The sequence below is a fragment of the Pleurodeles waltl genome, chromosome 11, assembly GCF_031143425.1.
Source record: "Pleurodeles waltl isolate 20211129_DDA chromosome 11, aPleWal1.hap1.20221129, whole genome shotgun sequence".
NCBI lineage: Eukaryota > Metazoa > Chordata > Amphibia > Caudata > Salamandridae > Pleurodeles > Pleurodeles waltl.
In genome coordinates, this window is record NC_090450.1 from 632,587,972 (window position 1) to 632,614,514 (window position 26,543).

At 43.0% G+C, this 26,543-nt stretch overlaps 1 protein-coding gene across 4 annotated transcripts in view; it reads right to left on the reverse strand.

The window, feature by feature from the left end:
- Positions 1-26,543, reverse strand: part of KCTD9 (potassium channel tetramerization domain containing 9) — a 137,313-nt gene that overhangs the window by 57,557 nt on the left and 53,213 nt on the right. For all 4 annotated transcript variants that reach the window (XM_069214145.1, XM_069214144.1, XM_069214146.1 and 1 more), the window contains one exon: positions 24,628-24,727. In XM_069214145.1, the coding sequence (XP_069070246.1) occupies positions 24,628-24,727 (100 nt within the window). The remainder of the gene's footprint in view (positions 1-24,627; positions 24,728-26,543) is intronic.

Here is a 26,543-nt window from a genome sequence, read left to right on the forward strand (position 1 = left end):
TATCAAGACAGTGGTGCTTTGTGAAGATGTGCACTGATGCCCACATTACAGCCTGACAAATATCCAGGACAGGCGCTCCACTTGAAAACACAGCTGTTGCAGCTTTGGCCATAGTTGAATGGGCCCTCAAGCCTTCTGGGGGCAGCTTTCTGCAAAACTGTGTAGTAGTTTTATTGAAGGGGAATAATCATCTAGACAAAGTTCATTTCTGCACCACTTTGTCTTTTTTTGCCCCAGAGAACCACACAAGGAGATGACTGGTCGATGTAACACATGATGGTCTTTTAGGGTCCAACCGATGGAGTCTCTCCTCCTCTTCCAAAGAGTGAGGCAGGGTAAACTTGACTGCTCGACGTGAAAGAAAGTCAAAACTTTTGGGAAAAAGCCCATTCTAGTCCTCAGCTACAGTTTGTCCATAGAAGGGGAACTGACAGAGCTAGAGCTTGAAGCTTACTCACATGCAAGCTGATATTACTGCAATTAAAGTGTCTTCAGGGTCAGGAGACGTAGGGAACGGCTGTGCAACGTGTCCAAAGGAGTACACACAAGGAAATTAAGGACCAAATTAAGGTCCCTCTATGGCATCACAAAAGATTTAGGAGGAAACATGTGAACCAAACCTTTGAGAAATGCATCACAACAGGTGATTTGAACAAGTATGGTTGGCCTGGTAAACGTGAAAAGACCAAAATGGTCAACAAATAACCTTTAACAGTGCCCACTGTAAGTCTTTCCTGGGCTTAGGATAGAACAAACAGTAACACAGCCAACAGTTTAGTTTGCAATAGGTCTGCGTTACAGGTGACGCACAAAGTCAAAAACTTCTCCCAGTGTCCAGTGCAACAGATTCAGAGGATGGCACCTGCCTGCCAGGATGTTATCCACTATTTCGGGAGGTTGATCGAATACAATCAACTGCTGGCATTCAATCTCTACACATGGAGGTGTAGATTGTGCAGGCCTGGCTGTAAGACACTGCCCATTTCCTGTGACAGAAGATCCTCCCGAACTAGCAGCCTGAAGGGAGGACAGATTGCCAAGCCCTAACTTTCTGAGTACCACACTCCCCTGGCCCAATCTGAAACCACTAGGATGAGTTGAACCGGATAGTCCTTGATCTTCTTCAGAATTACGGAAAGCATGTAGGAGCCGCATGCTCCACTCCAGGTGGAATGGATCTCCAAGAGAGAGCCTTCCTGGGAACTTCAACGCACAAGTGTTGATAGTACCCACTCTCGGCTGTGGCAAAGCAATTGATCCATGGCTCTCCCCATTGCCAGAAGATGCCCTGTGCCACCTCCGGGTGTACCTGTCATTCGTGATCCACTAGGTGTCACCGGCTGAGATTATTCACCAAGGCATTTAAAAGATCCTACATGGGGAGTAAGAGCAGGAAGATGCAATGATGATTTCTGCAGGTCCAGAGGCACAGGTCCTCTTGGCACAAATCTCAGGACCACACCTTACCATGCTTGTTGTAATACTACATGGCAGAGGTGAGCCAGACTCCCCTTAATAAACGAGAAGAAGGCTTTTAACACCAAGAGAATGACCTGCAACTCTTATGTGGAGGCATGTCCTATGATCTCCACCTCTCCTAGGTCTCCGCAACTGAGCAGTGACACATCGGTCACCGTCTTCAGTTATGGGTGGCAAAGGGAGATAGCACTTCTGCTGGTCCACTTACAGCTGAGCACCCAAAACTGCAGATCTTTTGCCTTCTCCTCAGAAACCTAGGATTCTGTCAGGTTGCCTTGGTGTTTAGCCCACAGAGACTTCAGATCCCCCTGCAGGTGACATGGTCGACAAGCAGGATGCAGGAGGCCACTAGGGGAAGAAGCTTATGCACCATCTTTCCTGAGACCCAGGACCGTGGTTTAAACTTCAGATCACGTCCTGAATGTTTTGGACTTTTTGTTCAGGAGGGAAGCCTCGAACGTGCACTCTACCCAGGACTGCTCTGATGAAAGGGAGCCTCTGTGAATGCATTAGGTATGACTTTGGCACATGGATTGTGAACACCAACAACGTGAGGAGGTTTGCCATTGTCTGGAGGCGGTCCACAACAGAATTTGGCATCCTGCAAGTCCAACACCACCATCCAGTCTCCTGGATCCTTACTTGACAGAACCTCGGCCAACATGAGAATCTTGAATTTGTCCTTTGGCATGAAGGAATTGAGAGTTTGAAGATCTAAAATATGGCGAATGGCACCTTTTGTTGGCATTAGGAAACATAATGAATAACACCCAGTTCCTATTTACAAAGCTCGGACCCTCTCTTTTGCCCCTTTTTCCTAAGAGAGCCTGAACTTCCTGCTGCATAATGGACAAATGGTTCTCTGAAAGCTGCTCTGATGAAGATGGAATGGCAGGGGGTAACACTCATTGAATTATTTGCAGGAGCCAGCTGTCGGATGTTATGGCTTGCCACCAGTGGCGAAAATGGGTGATCCTGCCTCCCATGGGGTGATCAAGTGCTGCTAAAGACAAACTAAAGCAGCAGCTTAAAAGCTGCTTGGATGGGTTAGAAACTGGAAAGTGTGTTGCCCCTGCTGGCCTGGACTCTGTCTACCAGATTACCTACCCCTATCCCGAAAGGCCTTGGGTGCCTATTGTGGTGGTGGTGGAATCCGACGTTAACTTTTTGGAGATACTGTCTTGCGGATGTGTAATGACTGAGGGAGCATAGAGTAGCCCTGCTCTCTTTAGTGCTTAAATTGAAGCTTGCCACAAAGGTGAGACCAGTAAAAGGCATATCCATGAGTGAAGGCTGAATGTTACCCAAGAAGCTATAAATCACATCAGCATTTGGCGTCAGAACACAATGCTAGTGCTGTCCGCTCGGTCTAAGGAGTCTGTGGTGTCTAGGCTAGACTGAATGACACATTGAGCCTCATACCATCCACCTTGAATGGCCTGCATCAAATTGGCACAACATTCCTGTGGGACTGCTGGCAAATCTTGGCAACAGATTCTCTTAATGCATGGGAGTACGGTTCTAGCAAACAGCTGGTTCTGGCTAGCTTGAGGACGAGGCTGGCGGAAGAAAACATCTTCTTCCCAAATGCCTCAATTGTTTTAGACTTTCGGTCTAGGAAGATCGTGGGGAAAAGAATTGGGATTAACCATGCTACTGTACACCTGTGCCACCAGGCTCTCTGGAGAAGGATGCTGCATAAGAAAAGCAGCGTCACCAGGAGTTTGCAGGTAGCGACATGCTACCTGCTTTTTTATGGGTGGATGAGAACAGAGTTTGGTAAAAGTGTCCATCATGGTGTCGGTCAAAGCCTTCTTTAATGGCAGCAGAGGTCTGGATGAGGACTGTCCAAGTTGCAGCACCTCCATAATGTTGGTTTTTACTTTAACAGACAGCAAATGTTGATGCAAGATTCAGCCTCACATCCAATAACCATGGCGAAACAAGTCAACTCTTCCACAGTTGGTCCTGGAGAAAGAAGGGCTGGTGGGATGGGGCTGGGACATCATGTCAGGAGGAGTATGCAGTCTAGTGGCCTCTTGTAGGTCAATATCAAAATTATCATCCTCATATTGTGGAGAAAAAGTCGCCGCCCCATCATGACCAAAATCTGGTTGGCTCTGGTCAGTGTCTGATCCAAACAATTGCTGGAGCACAGGAGGACTGCTCCTAGGCAATGTCAAAATCTGTTCATAGTCAAAATGTATGTGGGCCAGGAACATACAAACTGAACCCGCACAGGGCTTTGGCCGAAGTGGATTCAGCTTGGAGTTGGATAGAATTGATGTGGTGTTTTTAAGTGGTGTGGAATTAGCTCCTCAATCGGAGGAGGTGCTGTTGAAAGCCTCTACAGCAGAGGTCTTCAAACTGGGGGGCGGGCCCCCCTAGGGGGGCCTGAAGCGATCCCAGGGGGGGCCCCAGATTCTGGCCAAAATAAATATTATACAGATAACAGGCCTTTATTTTAAGCAGGAGGATGTTATTGCAGTTTTAAAAAGGTAACAGTACCTAACTGCAATGTTTAAATAGGTTTAGACATATTTAAACATTGCCATGTTTATAAAATAATTGTGAAAAATTCTGAGGGGGGCCCAATGATTTTTATTTTTCAACTGGGGGGGCGCGGCATTAAATAGTTTGGAGACCTCTGCTCTACAGGTTTACAGAATCTACTCAATAAGTTTGGAGAGTTCTACTCCACCTGCCTATAAATGCATTCAAACCAAAAGGTAATTATATTCCATCCACATTAAAGAGGACAGAACAATTTTCAGCTACATAACTAACTTTGAGTAGGTGTACAATTTTACAGAACTACACATGATATAAAATAGAAGAACCATATCGCAAGAGAAAGAGCAACTTTACATTTTGCACTTGACAAGGGCGAACATCTGACTTCCCCAGCTCTTTAGGGTCAAAATGTTGCACTTTATGGAGCAAAGGTCTTGAGCAACTCCAACGTGTCAGACTAGCTAGGCTGAGAATGTCGTTTTTTAAACTATTCAGACTATCATCTAGCACCCGTATGATTTCCTTGTTCTTAGACCTGGGGATGATGGACATTTTATTCCTGACTAACTTAAGACCTTTCTTATACTGCATCAGAATGAGGGGGACATTATAGGGAGAAATGACAGGTGTAGTAAGCTACCATGCAGTTGTTCTTTGGGATGATTAAGACATGTTCATGGCAGTTTGATAAAAAATAGGTATGTCTGAGGTTTGGGATTCGCCCCAGAGTCCATCACTTCAGGGTCAGCATACGAGGTCAAAACATTGATGGTTGAGTCCACTACAAATTGAAGGCTAAGCAAGTTTGTTAGAACCCGGAAAAGGGTACTTAGTTAAGAGTCCTACTTAGATGAGATGAAAGCACTGTTGACTAAAATATTGAGTATCAAACGAAAGACTGGCAAATCTACCATTAACGTTATTAATCTGGAAATGGTGTGCAGCTAATCACAGAACAAATGCTTGTCTCAATTGTATTGAGCACTTTGAGAATGAAGGTAACGTTACTTTGTACACATCTGTTTGCAGCGTGCAGTATATACAAGGCTGCAGGTTCACATGCTCTGCAACTTCTGCCATCTAGTGTTGGGTTCGGACGTTTGTACGTTTTTTTCTTCCAAGAAAGCCTTTAAAGTCTTAAGATGCACTGTTACTCCTCCTCTAGTTGGCAATGTACATGAGCACTCCATGTTAGATTTCTTTCCTCTCAGGGGTTGAGAGTAGTATTGAGTGGTGAGTAAAGAAGGTTTCGTGAACAAATGCACTGGTAAAGGAAGTTATTTAGAAAAGGAAAGGATGTGTGATCGTAGCCCCACACTTCAGGGAAAGAGGACAGGTGCTTTTGAGTCAACAGCACTGCAAGCTACAAACAGATTTGTACAGGGTTATATTTTCTATTTGTAGCATGTGTTGCTGTAGTCATACTCTGCATAGATTGTAAAGCAGTGGCTTGAGTGTGGATGATGCAGATGTCTGAAATGGTGTTCTGAGGACTGATTGGCTAATCATGGGCTGTTGTCTAGCTAAGATATCCAGATAATTAGGTTTAGTGAAGGTGTGCGGGCTGACCATGGAGTTACTCAGCTAATGGAATACTACCCAGAAAAGCCATGGCTTCTTCCTTCTTGTAAGTAGAGTGTATCCTGGGGGTAACAGGGAGAGCTATTTTAGCTTTATGATATGAAGTTTGGATATCCTTGACTATCCACCTGGCACTGCCTGCATTAGAGATGGGCTAGTCCTTTTGTGGTTTAGTAAATGATATAAACAACTGGTCAGCTTTGAAAAAGGGCTTGGTCCTGTCAATGCAGTACATGAGGGTCTGTTTGATGCCTACAGTGTGAAGGGCTTGTTCTACTATTGAGTACGACTGAGAGAAAAGACTGGGAGCTCTATGGTTTGCTTGAGGTGAAAGGGAGAAAATACCTTGAAAGGAACTTTGGGTTAGTCCAGAGTATCAATCTTTACTTATGAGCCTGAATGACTGGTTCTTTTAGTAGGATGACTTGCAGCTCTCTAATAGGTCAAAGGGTTGTTACTGCCACAAGAAAAGCTATTTTACAGAAAAAGTGATGCAGACGACAAGAGTGCAAATGTTCAAAAGGGGCTCCCATAAGTCTGGTGAAGACTGTATTCAGATTCCAGTGAAATGCGGGGGGGAACACTGGGATGGATGACTCTTTTGAGGCCGTCCAAGAAGGCTTTAACTACGTCTATGCTGAAAAGGAATAATGCTCCCTGTTTTGCACCTAAGTTCCTATAGCTGCTAAATGGAGCCGTATGGAAGTGTAGGAGAAATCTGTTTTTTGCAGAGGAAGCAAATAGCAGATACTGCTTGGCCTGCTGGTTTCAGGGTGCCCAAATCTTTGAGGATGCAATAATCAACAAATCTTTTCTACCAAATTGTTATGCTGAGCGATTTAATGTCTAGATGCCTGATTTGTCTGTGACTCCTGGTGAGAAGGTCTGGCCTGTTGAGGGTTTTTTCCTGGGGGAATGACTGACAATTATAGTGTTGAGTATCAGGGTTGAAGCTTGGCCCAGGTGAGAATTATGAGGATAACAGGCAGCGGGATAGGCAGAAGAGCATAAGCAAAGATCACCGACTAGCTTATCCATAGTGTATTGCCCATGGACTGTGGGTACCTAGAAGCCAAGTTTAGGCATTTTGTGTTTTCGGGGGTGGCAAAATGGTCTCTGTGTGTCATGCCCTTACATGGAAAAAGTGGAGCAGGATTTACTGGTAGAGATCCCATTCGTGGACTAGATGCATCCTGATGAGCAGGTCGGCCAGGTTGTTGTCCTTCCCCAGAAGGTACTGCGCCATAAAGTGAATACGGTTGTGGAGTGCCCAATGCTACGTCTTCTGTGCCAGTAGCAACATGAGGAAGGAGTGTTTACTATCCAGTTTGTGACCTTGCTACGCCCTCCGAGCTGGCTTGAGAGGAGTCTATGGTGATGGCGACTTGCAAAATGGGGTCTAGGAAGGGCCTGCCCTGCCACCGTTTGTGGATATTCCATCACTGCAAAGAACGATGGGCATTGCCGCTTAGCAACACTAGAACTTGCCACTGACCTTTTACACTGTTGTAGTGGGCGCATACCAAGCTGGGCCTTGACTACGATGGCGATGCAGGAAGCCCTTATGACCAGTAGGCGCATAAAGCTTCTGGCTGAGAGTTGTTTATTTGGTTGAAAAAGAGATAAGAGTTGCTGAAAGGCTAACACCCTTTGGGGGCTGGGGTAGGCTTTGCCTGTAGCAGAAAACAGCACCTCCGAATAAGGGCGTAAGTCGATGATAAGTCGGTCTCTGGAGGCTGTTGCGAGGAGGGGAGTAAACCAGACAATGAAGGCTTTACCTGAGGATCAGAATCGAATTGCACTGCCTGGGCGGATGTGTGTTGAATGTGATGGAACTCTGGGGGGAGTGGGGCTTGCAGGGGACCGGGACTCGACATCAATCATTCCAATGGTCATTTGTGGACAAATGATCAAAGGATGCTCTGGTGAAAGTGGAGGCAATGGAGGTAGTGACAAGAAGGCAGTGTTGGTGGTGGAGAAGGTGGCACTAGAGATGGAAGAGGAGGCGGAGGTGGTGCGCAAGTGCACAATAGGGAGAGAGCTAGTGTCCCTGTCTTTGCTTTGGAGCCCCCTCCCGCTCCTAAGCCAAAGAAATGCAAACTGTTCCTCAAAAGTTAAGTTTCCTCTTCTAGAGCAAAGTCTCCAAAGATTTTGTTGGAGGAAACACAGAGCCCCGATAATATAAATCCAAACTCAGTGGAAGGTAAAAACAGTCTAACATGTAGTTAGTGCCCATTCACATTGCCCACTAAGGAATACGTCACAGTGTGTCACAGAATTCAAAAGACTTTCTTTGAGGAAAAACGACTTGCAAATATCTGTGCCCAACACTAGATGGCAGTAGTATGCAGAAAATTTGTATCAACAGCAACGCATGTAACAAACACATCTTTCCAGTTCTGCTGAACACAGTATACGAATGGGATGACAAAATGGCTTAAACAACTCTTGAAAAATACAGGTAACTTGGAGTGTGGACCCTGCTATGGCCTTAATTAAAACTGACACCTCTATGAATGTGGTATTTGCTGTCTCACGATTTTTATTGACTGTCTGTTAACTTAGGGAATGCACTGCTGCTATTGAAGTTTGGACTGTCTTATTTCTTTGTGTATAATATTTATGAATTACCTGTACCATTTTATGAATTCTGATAGGTAGCATTACCAACGTATAATATTTAATAGATTATTGTTATCATTGTTTTAATGTTTTATGGCCATTGACCTGAAATAAACAATACTATCTGCGAGACTACTTTGTAAGCTTCGGTCTCAAGAAAACAGAACCTTTTGTAGAAGATGCAAATCTCACATGGAAACCTCTTCTATTACATAACTTAAAGCTGCTTTGTGGGAAAAGGCCAGGTTTTGCACCTACTGTTTACTGGGTATCGCTAGTAAAACAAATAATCATATAACACTGTAATTAATTGCAATAGTTGAAATGCATATGCCTTTTTTAAATTATAGGCTGAAGGGTGGTTGCAGGTAAACCCAATACAAGATGGAAGAAACAAAATTAAACGTGAAGCTGGGTAAAAAGACAGAAGAAGTGGTGTGAGAAAATGCAGTGAGGAATGAGTGTTTTAACAGCAGGAATATGGTGTAGTGCTGGCTCCCCAGCATCGTGATGGATATAGAGCAAGGTATTTCAAGGACAGAAGATAAACTGTGCTGGCTTTACATATGGGCTACTAAAGGACAAGTCATGGGTGGATGACCATGGTCGGAGGCAAGGAGGAGCATACTCTCTTCCATGAATTGTTCTGCTCTTTACATAAGCTTTCTGTATGGGGTACATGTTGTGTAAGCACCTCTGTCAAGACCTTGTACCATTTTATCAACACAGAAGTTGCCAATGTAAGGGATGATGTTGCTTGCAAATCAATTGAGAAGCTCTTTGTCATTAGAAAAAAAAATCAGTCCTCCATCTGCAGAAATACTATCAAAGTTTGAAGTTCTCGTTTAGGCTGAATTCATAAAACTGACTGAGACAAGTTATTCCTCAGGCTTCTTGATGGACATTTGATCAGCAAAGATATGTCTCCACTGCTGGAAAACAAGTAGATACCGTCGAACAGTTTTTAGAAATCAGGAATAGTGCTAGATGAATCAGGATATTGTATGGTTTCTTCTTAAAAAACACTTCTCGGAGTCTTCCGATTTAAGCAAGCTAAGACCCGAATCCTTAATGCATTTATCTGCTAAACTGTTAGAGAAGATGGTCATGAACGAAGCACAGAACTTCATTGAGTTAATCACCAGGACACACCTTCCATACTGCGTTAATCTAATCGTGGAACTGAATTTGTAGCACTGTCAATACTAAAGGAATCTCAGATGGGAGGCTATGGTGGTGGTGGTGGTGGTGGTGTTGGGGTGCCGATCCTGTTAGATTTGTCTGCAGCATTCAAAACATTCTACCACTCCCTCGGGCTGAGACAGAACAACTGGCTTTACAGGGATTGCTCCCAAATGATTGGAGACCTTTCTTATCTTTCTTATGGAAATGTTGATCGGTTTGTGTAATGAGATCTGATATTATCATACCAACTGAATATTTAAGGGTACTTTAAAATATGTCAATTCATTGTAAGCACTAAGCCTTTGTAGTGAATCCTAGTTTGTTTTAACGGGATAACAGGAGTTAGCTTAGCCGCCGGCTTGTAAACTCGTGCCCCTGTCACCCAGTGACTTTTAACCTACTTAGCTTGCTCTGTCTTAGTCCATTTAATTATTTATTTCCTTTAAAATGGCGGCCTTGTTTATAGTTAGGCCACTTGTTATGGGTTCTATTATCGGTGTCACTGCACCAAGGCGTCAAGATCAAGTACGAAAGACAAACATACAGTAGGCATTCACACTTAGGGATTTTCCCTCTCTCTACTTTCGAGGGATTGTTGATATTAATTGCCGTCCCAAGCATGCCTGTTATCTATTGTTATGAATAACACTTATGTCGGGGGACCTTGTAGATCTGTATGAATACAACACACTTTTAGACAGATAATCAGAGGGATTCCGACCAGAGGGCATCGCCACCATCGCTGATACCAATGCTGCAGTCATCTTGACACTGACCCAGTCTTCGTGTCCCTGCGGAGTCTGAAATAGAGACCTCATTCCAAGGTAACGAGGGTTGGGGGCTCCTCTCATGGACACGGCTTTGGCAGATTAGGTTTAACAAACCCAGCTCTCCTTGAGGTATTAGGGCTTGTGCCATCTTTTACATATACATATACTTCTTTCATATATTGCATAATGGTGGGGGTCTTTATAACAATGACTCTCCTCTTCACAATACTGTTGCTTGGTATATTCATTATCCTAATCATTGCAGTTCATGCAACTTACCACAAATTGCAGTTATGTTGAATAAAAACTATTATAACTTTACTGCATCTGTGTTATTGCCTTTGTTTGTATGAGACATAATAAATCTGTGAGAAAAGGGTAATTTCCGTTTAACCACGACAACCCTGAGATATTGTACTTTGAGTCCATGCGTAAGCGACTGCTACAAATCACCTTTGACTATTGTGTTTATGGTGAGGTACTGCTAGTAAGCCGGTAAGGTTTGGACAACAGTTACAACTAGTTGTAGGAAGAGACTTAGTCACCTACAAATGAAAGTACTGTCATCCTGAGACCAGCAGTCTTGCTCAGAGCAAGAGTCCAAACTACGACATGGCGCCACCAACGATGGTGTTTAGGCACTAATTTACGGTTACCCTGACTATCACTGTCTCACAGACAACAGGTACCCTCAGTACCATTATACGGAGACGTCCGTGGTCTTTGGGAGAATCCTCCTCAGCCAAAAAGGTAATACCTGATTAGGCTGTAGGTTGTTCGAGCTCGAACTCACAAAAGGAAAAAACTTCCCCTATTTGGGTGTTCCGTTTCTCTAACAACAACTATGGCCAATACCATAGACATTCCTGCAAATGCTAGAAATGCACTTACACAACATTTAATAGCGCATGGCCTTACGGAAGAGGGCGGGGAAGTTACTCTGATTGTAGAAGCAAGTGAAGCCTACCAAACAGAAACATTTTACTGTTGGGTTGCCTTTCCTGAGGCTGACCAACGGACGCACACATTTCACACATATGACATTGCGGACGTACCCGTAAGATACGAAGCATACCAGTATCATGAAATATCGCTCACATATCAAGAACACCAGAACTGGTTTGAAGGCGCCCTACCACATGTACTAAGACGGGTGAGGCTAGGTCCTTTAAGTAATGAGGGACCTACATGGCCTATGTTTGCCACATATACACCTCATCCAGGCATACAGAATATGCCACTCGCAGATTTACGAATATTATATAATGAATTAGTGGCATTTTATAGACGATTGGTTCAGTTCGTGATGCGAACATTGAATATTACCCCAGCGCATCCGGCACCGCCAGTAGCTGGTGGATATCAATTGGCTACCAGGATTAATCCACAAACAGTGCATACCATTATGGGTAAAGTGCCCACGGAACGGGAAAAAATACCGTTCTGGATTGCCCAGAAAACAAATCAGCTGGAAGCTGTGTTCCACCATACGGGGCCACAGGACAAACATAGATTGCTCACTATGTGCTTGCCGTTTGGGATGGTTCCCTCGGTGGATGAATGTGCCACTTGGGGTACAGTCTTCGCTGCCGTTTATACTACCACACATGGTACCCCTACACTTGCCAATTTACCGGAAGTGTTAAAACAAATACAAAATGAACATGGGGCCGCACCGGCCCTGGATCTGGGGATGAAATTGATGCGTAACTTTGATGCCGTCTTCTCGATAATACTAAGTGATATTAAAGGGGAAGCGGTGGCACTGGCAATACGCCAGCGTCTCCAGGAAACTCCAAATGTGGAACAAGAGAGACAGCTGCCGAGAATAATATCTGATACCTATACTAGTATAGGACGGGATGGGCTGGGAGCCAAACCTAAAAAATTGGACATACCGAGTACCACCCACAAGGAAGGTACAAAGCAAGCACAAGAGGGCTCTAAAAAGCGCTGGGACAAACAAAAAGATTTCAAAGATAGGAGAAATAAAAGAGCTGATTCTCCACATCCGGAGTACTCCGAAAGGAGGTATAATGTCAGAAATAGGGATAACATTAGAACTCCAGACAGATATACTGATTCACGTCCTTCTCGTTCCTTTCAGGACGCACCGGATAGACGTAGCGAGAGAGGGGGCCGTCAAGATCAACGTCCGGAATAGGTGAAAGAAAAGAAAGACTCGCCGCAGTCTACCATTAAAAAAAGAAGAAAAGACTCCTCAGCAAAAGCCACAATTTAAAAAGAAGAAGGTGGCAGCACTGACCGTTAAAAATGCCAATAGTATTGAGAACACTGTTGAGGAACAAGAGGTGGGCAGTGACTCTGTTGGACAGCGCGGCAGAGGTCACGATATGTCGCCAGAGTCTGAAAGATCATCTGGATGCAACAGCAACTAGCGATTACATCGCAGTTGAGATGGCGGATGGCCGCGTTCTCCCACCCGATCGGGTTTATGATTTAACACTTCAGATAGAGGGAGACGTGGAACGCATTATTAGTGTAATATTCTGGGATGAACTTACTAGTGATATCCTGTTGGCCGAGAGAGACTGGCCACCTGAACATGTCCGCAAGCTCCCACATGGGGAAGATGTCATTTTGCCTTCTTTCTCCGATCTTGTTCCGGAGGCAGACAAACAAGCCTATGCTGCTGAATGGGCTTTAGCGCAGGCACCTGCATTATACCGTAATCATGTAGGATGGGACAAGGACTCTCCTTGTCATGTTATTCCCGTTCGGTCTACACCACACCCACAATACCCTGTTAAACATGAAGCAAAAGCTCCAGTGATGGAGATACTGTCACAACTTGAATATCAGGGAGTAATTGAGCCCAGTACATCGGCAAAGAATAATCCGCTATTTCCCGTTGCGAAACCTGATCATTCATATAGAATAGTGGTTGATTATAGGCACTTGAATAGTCATGCACGCACTTATGCTATACAAAATTCACACAGCACAGCTCTGATTAATAATATAGTGCGTAAAAAATACAAAACTACATTGGATATCTCTAATGGATTTTTCTGCCAGAATTTAGCACATGAAAGTAGAGACCTAAGTGCATTTTCCTTTGGTTCTCAGAAACGCTTTTGTCGTGTACCCCAAGGTTATAAAAACATCCCAGGACTGTTTTCGGCCCGTGTCACATCAATCTTGCACGAGCTTGATTCCGAGGCATTATCCTATGTGGATGATATCTATCTCACTGATGACACCCTTGACATTCATCTTGCAAGGGTCGATCGGATAATTCTGAAATTAAAAGCCTACGGATATAAATTTAATTGTAAGAAAAGCAGAATTGCCTTTCTTAGTGTATTGTTCCTGGGATATGAGCTATCAAACGAGGGGAAGAGCCTGGCCCCGCACTTCCTAGAGAAGTGTGCTCAGCTACAGCCTCCGAACACGCTAAAGAAATTGCAGTCATTACTGGGTTTCTTTAATTTTGGCAGAACATACATTCCTGATTATGCTGAACGCGTCAAGCCACCATATGACTTAATTCAGCCCAATTATTCTAGCAGGCGATGGACAATTGAACACACACACATCCTAAGGGACATACAACAAGACATGCTGGAAGCTAGACACTTGTGCACACGGGACAATAAAACAAATTTGGTCATCAGAATAATAGCTGGTGCCCTAGGATTTACCTATGTCACCTTTAATGAGGGTGACACAATGCCAATAGCATACAAATCACATTTGTACTCCAATGCAGAGAAACGTTTTGCTCCTACTGAAAAAATTCTGACGGCAGTTCAGATGGCCGTCATAAAGGAGAGACTGCTTGCCCAGGGGAAACGCATTGTTGTTGTCTCCCCGGTTCCGGCCTTAGAGGCTGTCACTAAAGCGAGCGTTCCAAACGCTAAGGCATTGCATCCACGCTGGATTCAGTGGGCAACGTCTCTGACCGCCACTGATGTTGATTATGTGTTTGATCCAAGACTTCAGACACAGGAATTTCTCCAGTATGAACAGGAGTACCCCGCTCCCTTACACATATTGCCAATAGACAGTTATGATACAATCATTTATACTGACGGATCGGCACAACCGGCTGTGGGTACTAAACATCAATACTCGGCAGCTTGCGCAGCCGTAAGCGGGGTAATGGAAGACGGAGTTTTCCATCCTCATAATACCTACACTCAGACCTTAGGGGACTGCACAGCCCAGTTGGCCGAGCTTAAGGCTCTTCTTCTAGCGCTCGAACATTCAGAGCCAGGAACACAGACTTTGATTGTCTGTGATTCGTATTACTGCGTCCAGTCATACAATGAATACCTTAATCACTGGAAACTGAACGGGTTTAGAGATTCTAAAGGGAACACCATTAAACACAAAATGTTGTGGGGAAGGGTGGCTGATCTTAAGGATAAGCTGCCATGTGTCCATGTAGCTCATACATTAGGGCACCAACGTGTAGGAATACATGTTGCCGGTAATACATTGGCTGACGAAGCAGCCAAAGCATCAGTAGCTACGGCTTCTGTGGCTGCAGTGACTCGTTCTCGGACGAGGTTGGATAATGAAATACTGATTGCCGTTAAAGCCTCGGCTGCAGGCAGGACACTTCCGTAAGGATACCCTACGAACTATACCTATCATATCAGTGCACAGAATGTTGCTTTTGCAACAATTCCTGATGTTGGTGATCGAGTGATCCCAAATGAGAACCAAAGATTGGAACTAATTACAGCTGCACATGAGGGTGTCGCTTCTGCACATGCTGGTATACAGGCCACTATCACCATTCTACAACAACGGTACTGGTGGCCTGGTCTATGCAGACGGACTAAACAGTATGTCCTTTGCTGTGACATTTGTCAGCAGATTAAGGGCTCGAATATCAGACGCCCTCCGCAGACATCTCTCTTAGTGTCAGACAAACCACTCCATTGTGTGTACCTGGACCCTTGTGGTCCTTTGCAACCTGATGGTGCATACAAATACATTTTAGTGGCTGTAGATTCCTGTTCTAGATTCCTGTGGGTATGGCCACAGCGGTCGGCTGACGCCCGGACTGTTATAAAAGATTTGCTGATCTTTATCGGTACATATGCGGTTGCAGCATTCCATTCGGACCAGGGCCCTGCATTTGCCTCTAAGGCTTTCAGGGACACCATGAGGACGATGGGTGTTGAACTCCATTACTCCTCACCATACCATCCCGAGGGAAATTCGGTTGTGGAGAGGCGGAATCGTGATCTAAAGCAGTCCTTAACAGCTCGAGTATTAGGTTCAGGACGCAGTTGGTTACATCACCTATATGGGGTCCAGAGAGCACTGAATAATCTGCCAAGACGGTCCTTGGGGGGAAAGTCTCCATATGAGGTTCTCTTTGGGACAACTATGTATGTTCCCGACCTTGATGCCCCTGGTATGGTGGCAGCAGAAACACCATTTGACATAAAAGAACGTCTCGCTGTTTTACAGGAGCTTCAACAATTCCGTGATGATAAATCTTCTGCAAGTGCTGCCACCTTGGGAATAAGGGACTTGGCGAAAACTTCGACTGGCTGGATTCCTAACGTTGGGGATCTGGTTCGTGAGAAGATCGCTGTGAAAAAAGAGTTTGGTCCAGCATACAGAGCACCTGTACCGGTCTTGGGGATAAAAGGCACCAGGACTGTCATCCTTCCGCCGTTGTCTGGTTCTAAATCAAATCGATTCATCTCCATTGACGACATCAAATTACACCATGTGGCCGATTCTTCACAGTAGACCAGGAGGTCCCTTGGGTAGTTCCCGATCCCCTCTCACTACCCAACAGGACATCCCTCTACATAGTAGGATAACCATCGCTACTACGGACTATGCAACTATGTCAGCTGCTGTTCCAGAGACTTCCTCGACCATGGGGAGGGCGGAAAATTAACTTTTGTTGGTTCCAGTAACAATTTCGGAGAACACACCGCTACAGGATTTGGCTGTATTTTACACAAACACTTCCACGACTGGTAACGTCATCTATCATGAACCTCCACGAACAGTGGATGTGAATTCGATGAGTCCTGTGTTTGCGGAGACTTCCTCTGGCTATTTTGTGGGCATTGATGATTTTTCTTCCGATTCATCCTCAACTGAGACTGACAAACTTTCCAGAGGTGGCAAGTTCTATTGATGGCTTAAAAAGAACTATTTGATATATCCATGGAACTATCTCTGGTTCTGTTTGACATTTGTTGCATTGTTTTTATGGATTGGTTTTGTGACTGTTTTCTTTTTGCTAATTAATGGTCACTATATTGCTGATCGCTCCTCAGTGGAGCCTGTTGATATACTTTTAACACCACATCATTCATCACATAAGGTCCGACGTGATTTGTCCCTTGTCAATATTACAGCTATTCCAATTTCTGATGGTATTGTTTGGGACAAAGTTCCGTTCGATATATACGGGCCTACAGAGGTAATTCAAATACCATACGTGTTAAAAATTTCTATGTCTGATGTTATTACACCTAATGTTGTCTCTGATGATTGGGATGTCCAAACAGTTGATTCCATGCTAACTGAAATGAAGGACTACTCCGCTTTTGGAAGTGATGATGTATATGATTTTACAATGAATTATGGTGAAGTGTTCTGCTATAATAATTGGGGACATCACTACCTGCACAGTGCAACTAGATATAGGCCTCTCTTTAACTACACACAATGGGAACATTGTTCAACACCACGGGTGGGGAGTCCAAAGTATTACAGTGACAAATTCACATACTTTTCTGGGCATGATACAAAGAAAGCTGAATCTTATTATTTTAAATTACCCACGACACACATTAGAAAACTATTGCTAACAGATATGAAACTGATTTATTCAGATCCCTTTGTTTCCTGACTTTCGATTGAGGGTTATGACTATTGGAAGGACACTATCGATTTGAAGAGTGTATGGGGGACGCAGGATTGGCAGATACAGGGTAAAGAGGCTTTGTTTCGAGCTTGCTTAATTCCTGTGCAAATGATTTTTTTGAATGACACTGTTGAGCAGACATCATGTCTAGGATTAGCAAAAATTAAGGATCTAAACACGCCCAGTATTCCTACACAGACAAAATTTATGGATTGGCAACACTTTTTAAATGTTTCTGAGGAAAGGCTAGATGCATTGGTTAAGGCTGGTGCCTATAATTCTTCACTTTCCCGTCCCGGGGGATGGTTGGTATGGCCCACCGACACTGATGAGTGTCAAAGGCGTTTTTTGAACTCTTCAGGGGTTTTTTCCCTTCATAGGCCAGACCCTTGCTTTTTGTCAGGTCAGCATACTGGTATAATTACAACATACAGTGTGGGTAAGCTGTGCCAGCAATGGGCACAAACGAACACCTTAACAGCGGTGAAACACCACCTGAATACTCTTTCTGACAGTATAGACCTACAAGATTTCCTATTAGGTCCTAGAAAACAACGCTCGAAACGGTTTTTATATGCCATGTATAATGAAATTTGGAAACTTTCTCAAATTGAGGCTGCTGCACGTTTACGGCAACTTGATAGAGAGAATTTGGAAAAAACATTGGCTGTTGTCGACAATGGCATGAACACGCTATCCAACAGGATTTATTCCCTGTCGAATATAGTGTCATCTGCTATTGATATCACTCAGACTGATTTGTCTCGGTTATATCATGGGCAAACACAGCTGCGTTCCATCATGCAGCTGAGTTGGGCATTGCAGACGCTGAGAAGTGGCCACATTCCATGGAAATACATTAATGGGAGTGAACTATTCGCTGCTTTTAATTTTTCCAGGGAACAAGAGACAATGGCTAAAAGGGAGGCTCGTTTCACCTTGCTTCAAGTTGAAAAATTAGATAAGTTGCCCTTCACGGTAGCAGAGAGTCCTTCAACTATCTGGCTCTTACACGGCATTATTAATTTACCGTTTTCAACGTTTCGTTTCTCAAGCTGCCTGAAACATCTTGCAGTGGGACGATATGAACGGCTAGGAGATCGCTTTATTAAGGAAGAGTGGGAGTTGCCCTTTGAGTATCGATGTCTGAACAGCGAACAGGAGGTCTTTCTTAGCGGAAGTGAATGTGAGACTACTGTTCGTCATTCCATGATATGCAAACAGGTGTCTCTTCACGGTCTTTGCAATGCGGGGGTCGCGAATTTGGCCTGTTTTCTGAAGGGTACTCCCGTCCCCTTGATTCGTTCAGTGTTTCATGTACTTTCTAATGGGAGTTATGTTCTTCTGAGCGATGACAGCTGTTGCGGCTTGCGACCTGGAATTGCCTACGCAATCTCAGTCACGAAGGTCGTTACGTGTTGTGGCCATGTTTTGTTTCCCCCCCACACGAGAGATACAAGTATCTGAAATGTGGCCCCACATTGATACTATTAATGTGAACTATGACAAGTTGAGTAGACTGAAGGCGCTATTGTTTCAAAAACAGGTCGCCTTGACATCCGCAAAAGAGACGTATGCTCTCCAGGTTGCGAGATCATCAGCAGAGATACAATCCCTTTTAAATACCGATTTCCCCAAACACTTTGGAGAGTTGGTGTCCAGAATATTCAATGCTTCAAGCACAACTGGGATTGTTCATTTCTTTAAGGCTGTCGGGTCTGGTTTCGTGTCCATCTTCCAGACTGTCTTCGGAGTCATCCCATCAGCCATCCATTCTCTCTTTTCCAGTGTGTTTGGTGGCTTTCCAATTATTTTGGCTTTAATTGGCGGACTACTACTGCTATTTTTTCTGATTTGCGGTGGTTGTTTTTTTCCAGTGACACAGAGCAATGGAGCCGCTCCCGTCAACACCGCTGTGCCGTGAACGCATGGTTCGGATCTTCGGTACACCTTTGCTGGTGGAACTGGAATTTGACTGGTCATTGTCATTCCGGCCTCTACTGTGGTGCGTACAACCAGTGTTCCGCTGCATATGGTGTCTCTTTGAACATCTGCCTATGGTCTGTCTTGCTGTTGCGCCGACATCTCCTGTGGACCACGAACTGCTGATGTCCCCGATGAGGGTTCATACACGGTCATGCCCCTTGAGACTGCGGTTGCTCCGCGAGGCCACCTATGAGCCTTCTGTTATACGATCTAACATGGATGAGGACACTGCAGCGATTGTCGATACACCGATGACCATGGCTCACTTCTGCTCTGTGGATCAGTTTGTCCGTCCAGCTCTCAATTTCACTTCAGACGATGTTGACTCATTTTTGAGATCCTTGAGTGGTGACTTCGATGACATTCTTCAAGATCCTGCATATAGCACATAATTTGATGAATTTGCTTGTCAGTTCCCGGTTCTAAGACGTAGCGATTATACTAAAAGTTTGCTATACTTGTCATGGTTGATATTAACATCTCTGAATGTTTTTTGAACGTATTTTAAACACACAGCATTTTTTTTTTTTTGTCATTAAGGTTTTTTTGGCTTTTAGTTCAGTAGCAGCTTTTTAGCGATTGGGTTTCTTTACCTTCATCATACCTGTTACGGCAATGGGGAGGGTGTAGTGAATCCTAGTTTGTTTTAACGGGATAACAGGAGTTAGCTTAGCCGTCGGCTTGTAAACTCCCCCTGTCACCCAGTGACTTTTAACCTACTTAGCTTGCTCTGTCTTAGTCCATTTAATTATTTATTTCCTTTTAAATGGCGGCCTTGTTTATAGTTAGGCCACTTGTTATGGTTTCTATTATCGGTGTCACTGCGCCAAGGCGTCAAGATCAAGCACGAAAGACAAACATACAGTAGGCATTCACACTTAGGGATTTTCCCTCTCTATACTTTTGAGGGATTGTTGATATTAATTGCCGTCCCAAGCATGCCTGTTATCTATTGTTATGAATAACACTTATGTCGGGGGACCTTGTAGATCTGTATAAATACAACACACTTTTAGACAGATAATCAGAGGGATTCCGACCAGAGGGCATCGCCACCATCGCTGATACCGATGCTGCAGTCATCTTGACACTGACCCAGTCTTCGTGTCCCTGCGGAGTCTGAAATAGAGACCTCATTCCAAGGTAACGAGGGTTGGGGGCTCCTCACATGGACACGGCTTTGGCAGATTAGGTTTAACGAACCCAGCTCTCCTTGAGGTATTAGGGCTTGTGCCATCTTTTACATATACATATACTTCTTTCCATATATTGCATAATGGTGGGGGTCTTTATAACAAGGACTCTCCTCTTCACAATACTGTTGCTTGGTATATTCATTATCCTAATCATTGCAGTTCATGCAACTTATCACAAATTGCAGTTATGTTGAATAAAAACTATTATAACTTTACTGCATCTGTGTTATTGCCTTTGTTTGTATGAGACATAATAAATCTGTGAGAAAAGGGTAATTTCCGTTTAACCACGACAACCCTGAGATATTGTACTTTGAGTCCATGCGTAAGCGACTGCTACAAATCACCTTTGACTATTGTGTTTATGGTGAGGTACTGCTAGTAAGCAGGTAAGGTTTGGACAACAGTTACAACTAGTTGTAGGAAGAGACTTAGTCACCTACAAATGAAAGTACTGTCATCCTGAGACCAGCAGTCTTGCTCAGAGCAAGAGTCCAAACTACGACACCTTGAGGAATACATTTTAAGTGTTAACCTATTTAAAAAGGTAATTTTCATTTTCTCAACTTATATAATGAAGATAATGGTGAAAGTATATGTATGTTTTAGTATTGCCTTTAAATAACTGTGATGGTTTTATTTAACTATACGATAAACTATTATCATGCATAATAAGCAATAATCTGAGTCCCTGTCATAATGAAGTTTGGCTTTGGCATGATCTCCAACCTCCAATGCAGAGCAGGTGAAGTGTGCCGTGGCTCCCAAAGATGTGAATTCTTACAATAATAAATCACAAGGGCCTTTGAGATTATATCTCTATAATGCATGACAATGCAAAAAATAGTTTTTGAACAAAAGTGAGAATAAGCACATAGTGCTACATTTAACTAGTGAAAAGGACCTATGGGTAAAGATAATTGCTCAATGATCCTTTAAATAATGGAACCCAGATGAGTAACAGCTCCAAACAGCATGCTCACTCCTCATTTAGGACACATAAATGGTCGCAATGATCGGATAGTGTAAAACATTTTTTGAAATCTGAATAGCAAAATGCTCTAATGAAATAATGGTTTAAGACTCTAAAGGGGATCATAGATCCCACCCATTAGGACCAAAAGATAACCTGGAATGTAAAGGAGCACAGCAACAATTCGGTTGACACTAGTGAAACACTTATAAGGTGATCTAGAATGGTTAGCCCTCAAGATAACTAAGTATAATCCATACTTTAATGAGCACCATCTGGTCTATACACATGCAGCTACAATTACTAACTAGCATTGTTCAGGTCAAAGTTATTTGTAGGGAATGGCTTCGGTAAATTGGTTAAGGAGCTCCATAATGCTCATGGCAGATTCAGTAACCAATTAAAATCCAGCCATGCTTGGGGGAGACAGCTAGCCACAAGAGTTTCTGGAGTCCATGTAAAACCTGTGGTCACTTAATTTGAGAGGAAGGTAAACATAGGCTTAGAAGGGCTGCTGGAAGTAAAGCCCTTATCGGTGTTCACCAGTGGACACCAGCCAGCACCATGAAAAACAAACGCATAACTGTATTTCCTATAGAGTGTGATGCAGACAGCAGACCCCAACCGTATGTACTTACATGGATCATGGTGACAGTGAATGCTGAGACTAAAAGTGTACAGTGCCCATGAGCCTGGGAAGGTGTGCCTGGCCGTTCATCGAGGTGCACAAAGATGGGCTAGCTACTGGGACTGACAGGGAACACTTGAAACAGTAGAAATAGCCCACAGGGCACCAATAAAAGAGAAGGAACTATGTTTAGCAACAATTCACAAAAAATGAAAAATAGAAAGTGCAGGATATACAGTGTAGGTATGATGTACCCCTAAAAACTTCAAAAGTCACCTTAAAAGCACACCCACTCATTTGGTGGATCGAGGGCGTGTTAAGCCTCAATTTAATGAGATAATGTGCCCCAGAGACAAATTACAAACATCATTTAAATATACAGTAAAATTGTAAAGGAATGACTCAAAAATTTAGATCTAGAGTGAACTTTAGTAAAACCACTAAAAATGATTACACAATTCAAAAAGAGTATAATACAGGGAGAGTAAAATGCAGATGCATCAAAGCTCATTTAAATTGCCATAAAGGCTCAAAGTAATACAGAATAATAGGCAAAAACAATAATACACTAAGTCTAAACTGTGTAGTAAAATTAGTAAGAAATCAGACAGTATTCCTAGTAGCGTAGCAAAGGTCTCTGACTCACCCCCTAATTCGAGGGTTTATATAACAAGTTTCATCACAGAGAAATTTTGAAAGCGCAAAGTCACTAGGGTCCAAGCAAAAGATATACATTTCCAACAAGTTAGAATACATATGTTAGAAACATTATACAGCCTTACCATTCGACCACTATCTCACTACATAAAAATTGATTCAGCCTCTCTGACCTAATGTCAGAATACATATGTTAGAATACATATGTTAGAAACATTATACAGCCTTACCATTCGACCACTATCTCACTACATAAAAATTGATTCAGCCTCTCTGACCTAATGTCACTGTGAGAAGTCAGAACAAACTAGTTACTTAAACAATAGTGAACCATTGTGAATTAATGTAATACTGCTGTAAATGGAAGATCGAAGGTAAAAGGTTACAACAGTGAGCCCATGCTAGAGCCTGCTTCATGAAGTGTCATTTTGGAAATAAACAAATCTATATCTTGATTGACTATATGCAGCAGAAACAATAATAAAGCATCAACATCAATTTGAAAAAGATGGCACTGAGGCCAAATCAAGGCCTATTTAACAGAGGCCAGAAAAACACACTTTTAATGAGTCACAGCAAAATCTATTCAATGGCATTAGTGTCACATTAGCATATACATGTGAAAAAATATAAAATAATATTCAGCTCACTTGTTAATAAGCACATGAAAAAATATTTTGGAGACCCTCACCCATCACTAGTTTCTATCAGTGCTGTACATGATATCAACTGATGCACTCGTAGCGGATTGCCTCATTATTGGGTCTCCTACCTGGAAGTGGGGTAGTCCAGGTAGGTATTGCTTCAACCAGGAGGAAGAATTTCTGGTTACAGGAATATGGTGGGATCAGTGAGGACAGTTAAAATGACCTCCTATCGTTAAAGTATGCCATTTTAATAAAATAAAAGGGATGGGGTAAGGTAAAAAAACAACTGTACGTGTTGGGGACAAATTAGCAATCCTTCAGATCTCACAAAAGTGGTCTACATGTTTCAACCATCTTGCACCTAGGTAGGTGGGTAGGCTTTCTTCAGGACATAAGATTAACCAATCCCAGTGTTCACAGTAAGGACACTCTCTTCTGGAACTCTAAAAAGCTGACAGCAAGTACATTTACTTACATATTCTAAGGAATTAATATGCCATTCCCTTTATTAGGATTTGGACTGGACCCAAAAGGCGGGTGAATAAAAAAAAAAAAGCTTAGTGTAGAATCTGGCCCAATGGAGTGTATTTATTGCGTCCTCCCCATCCTGGATCAAACATTCAGGACGGAGAGGATGTAATAGGTACACACGAGCGTCATTTATTAAAATGGCATACTTTAGGGTTAGGAGGTAATTTTAACTTCCTTTACTGATGCCACCATATTCCTGTAACCAGAATCTCTTCCTCCTGGTGCAGGCAATACCTACCTGGACTACCCCATACCCACGTCGGAGACCCCATTATGATGCAGTCCACTACAAGTACATCAGTGGATATCATATACACCGCTGTTAGAAACTAGTGGGTGAGAGCCTCCAAAGTATTTTTTCATGAGCTTCTGCATTCTATGATGCTGTGGTTTCAGTCTCCTTTGATTTTCTAGCATTACATTTAGGAGCTGAGTGAATACCTTCATGCTTCTTTCTCCCTCTGCACATTTGACTTTTTTAAGGCACTTGTTAATTATGCACATTTTTGATTAATACACAAAAGCTATCTCATTTTGATGGGAATGGGTATATAAAAGCAAGGAAAAGTCAGAATCACTTGGGAGTTGAAGAAGACTGTTATACGCTGGTTGTATAAGTAGAATGCGTCAAGAGGAAAATTATGTGTAAAAGGAGGAGGAGCTAGAGGAGCAGGCCAAACCCACAGTATGCTTGCCTTTCCCTGTGGTCAAGGGTAGAGTAGTGAGTGAAAGAAAGTAATGTGAAGTAAGGGGCAATTTGGATTACCTACATCTCATACATTTATCTAGCTTACTTGTAAATGGCACAAAGCAGGATCAATCCATTATAGGTGTAAGCAACTGTTGTTAATGAGTAATCATATTCCCTAATGTATGAAAAATAATGGACCTGATGACTCATACAACCGAAGAAGTGACAGTACCACATCTGAATTAACCACTTGTAGTGAAGAATTAATTCCTCATGTTTGAAAACACTCATACCGTGTAGTTGTAAAATAGCGTCCTCCAACATTTAGTGTCAACCAGTCTGTGGGTCCACCTGGCATTTCTTCAGGCCCTCTAAACCCATCCGCCAAAGAATCTGCAACAAAACAAACAGCTTGGAAGGCTTCTGTGCAGAGAATCTGAAAAGTATCAGTTGCATATCAACAATTTTACTGTACAGATTAATTGCATCATACAGTGATGAAAGGGAGGCTCACCTGCAAATTGCGGTGGTAGCTACACTTAAAATAAGGAAATGCACCCAAGCATTCACTTTGAATGTGCCCATTGCACATTAATTATCTATTAATGTTATTGTTATGTTCTTTACTAGTCTGATTATTTTTTGTACATTTCAGTACTGCACCATGTCACAGACAGACAGAGTCCAGCACTGCAATATTTCATGTTCACCTAGAGCAGAGGTCTTCAAACTGGGGGGTCTCATGTGATCCCAGGGGGGTGCAAGGCTCTAGCCAAAAGATTTATACAGATAACATGGCTTTGTTTTAAGCAGAAGCATGTTATTGCATTTTTAAAAAGTTAACAGTACTTAACTGCAATGTTTAAATGGGTCTAGACATATTTAAACATTGCCACCTTTATAAAATAATTGTGAAAAATTCTGAGGAGGGCCCAATGATTTTTATTTTTCAACTGGGGGGCGCAGCATTGAAAAGTTTAGAGACCACTGACCTAGAGTGTTCTTTGCTGTAAAGATTAAATAAAATAGAAGTTGAGAAACTCCATGACTTTTTAACCACATTGGTCATGGCCACTTATGACGCCACCTGATCACTGACATCGCTAGTAACAAAGTTGTTTCTTATGTAGAGTTGAAGCACTGATCTGCAATCGCAAAAGAATAGATGATTGTAAACTGCCTCAGCATGAAGCCATTGCTAGCGAACAGTTGGTCCTAACCAGAAAAAGACAGGCCAACTCTACATTAATACCCAACAAATAATGGTGTTCTGTGAAACTACATCCTACAAAATTATCCTCACTTAAGCGAATACCTATTTATATAAAACCAGACTCGGGTTGCTTTAATAGGTAGCACATTTTACTTCTCTTTCAATATGACAAGTCAAATGGAAGAAGTGCTCTTGAAGCTGTAATTTCATTGTACACCTGACTTGCCGCATATTACAGCTTCTTTTGCAAACAAAGCATCGTTCCTTCAAGGGATTCCAAATACTGCCTATTACAGAGTACTGTCTTGTTACAATGCTTCACTCAAAAGTCTCTTTTTGCATACTCCCTACAACCTACAATTTGAAGAGGCTGCTTGAGTTCAAAGTAACTGTTCTGGTGTTCCTATGTTTAGTATTTTTTACTTTTAATTGTCACTCAAAATTACCTAATATTCTGCCTCTCATCAAAGACGCATTCAAACATGATTGAATTTAATGACAACACATTCCAGCCTGGCCACTAGATAGTGCTTAACCATTTCAGGCTCTGAATTCCCAGCCTCTCTAGCCTTGAATGCAAGTGGATCTTGTAGTCAAGGCGTGAAAGCACAAAGTCCTTAAAGGTCCCTGCATTCTGCTTCACTGGGATAAACAGCTAACTTTTACTTAGGGCCAGGGATGGAGAAAGCAAGACAGCAAGATCTTTTGGATTGGGTCTCAAAGAAGAAATCATATTTGAAAACACTTCAAGAAGTTTGTGCCTGTCAGGCCGGCCAGCACTGGTGTGGACCTATACGAGTGGCCAGGTGCACTTCCAGCAAGGACTCGCTTCACTGTTGACCAGGGTTTCCATCTTCTTCTGATACATCTTTAGAAAATTGGTATGCATACATCTATGATTAGCCAAGAGGAAATCTCACAGATGACTGACTGCACTAGACAATGACTAGCCCAATCTCAACAGTCGTCGAGTGTTGTCTAAACAGGAGACTACCT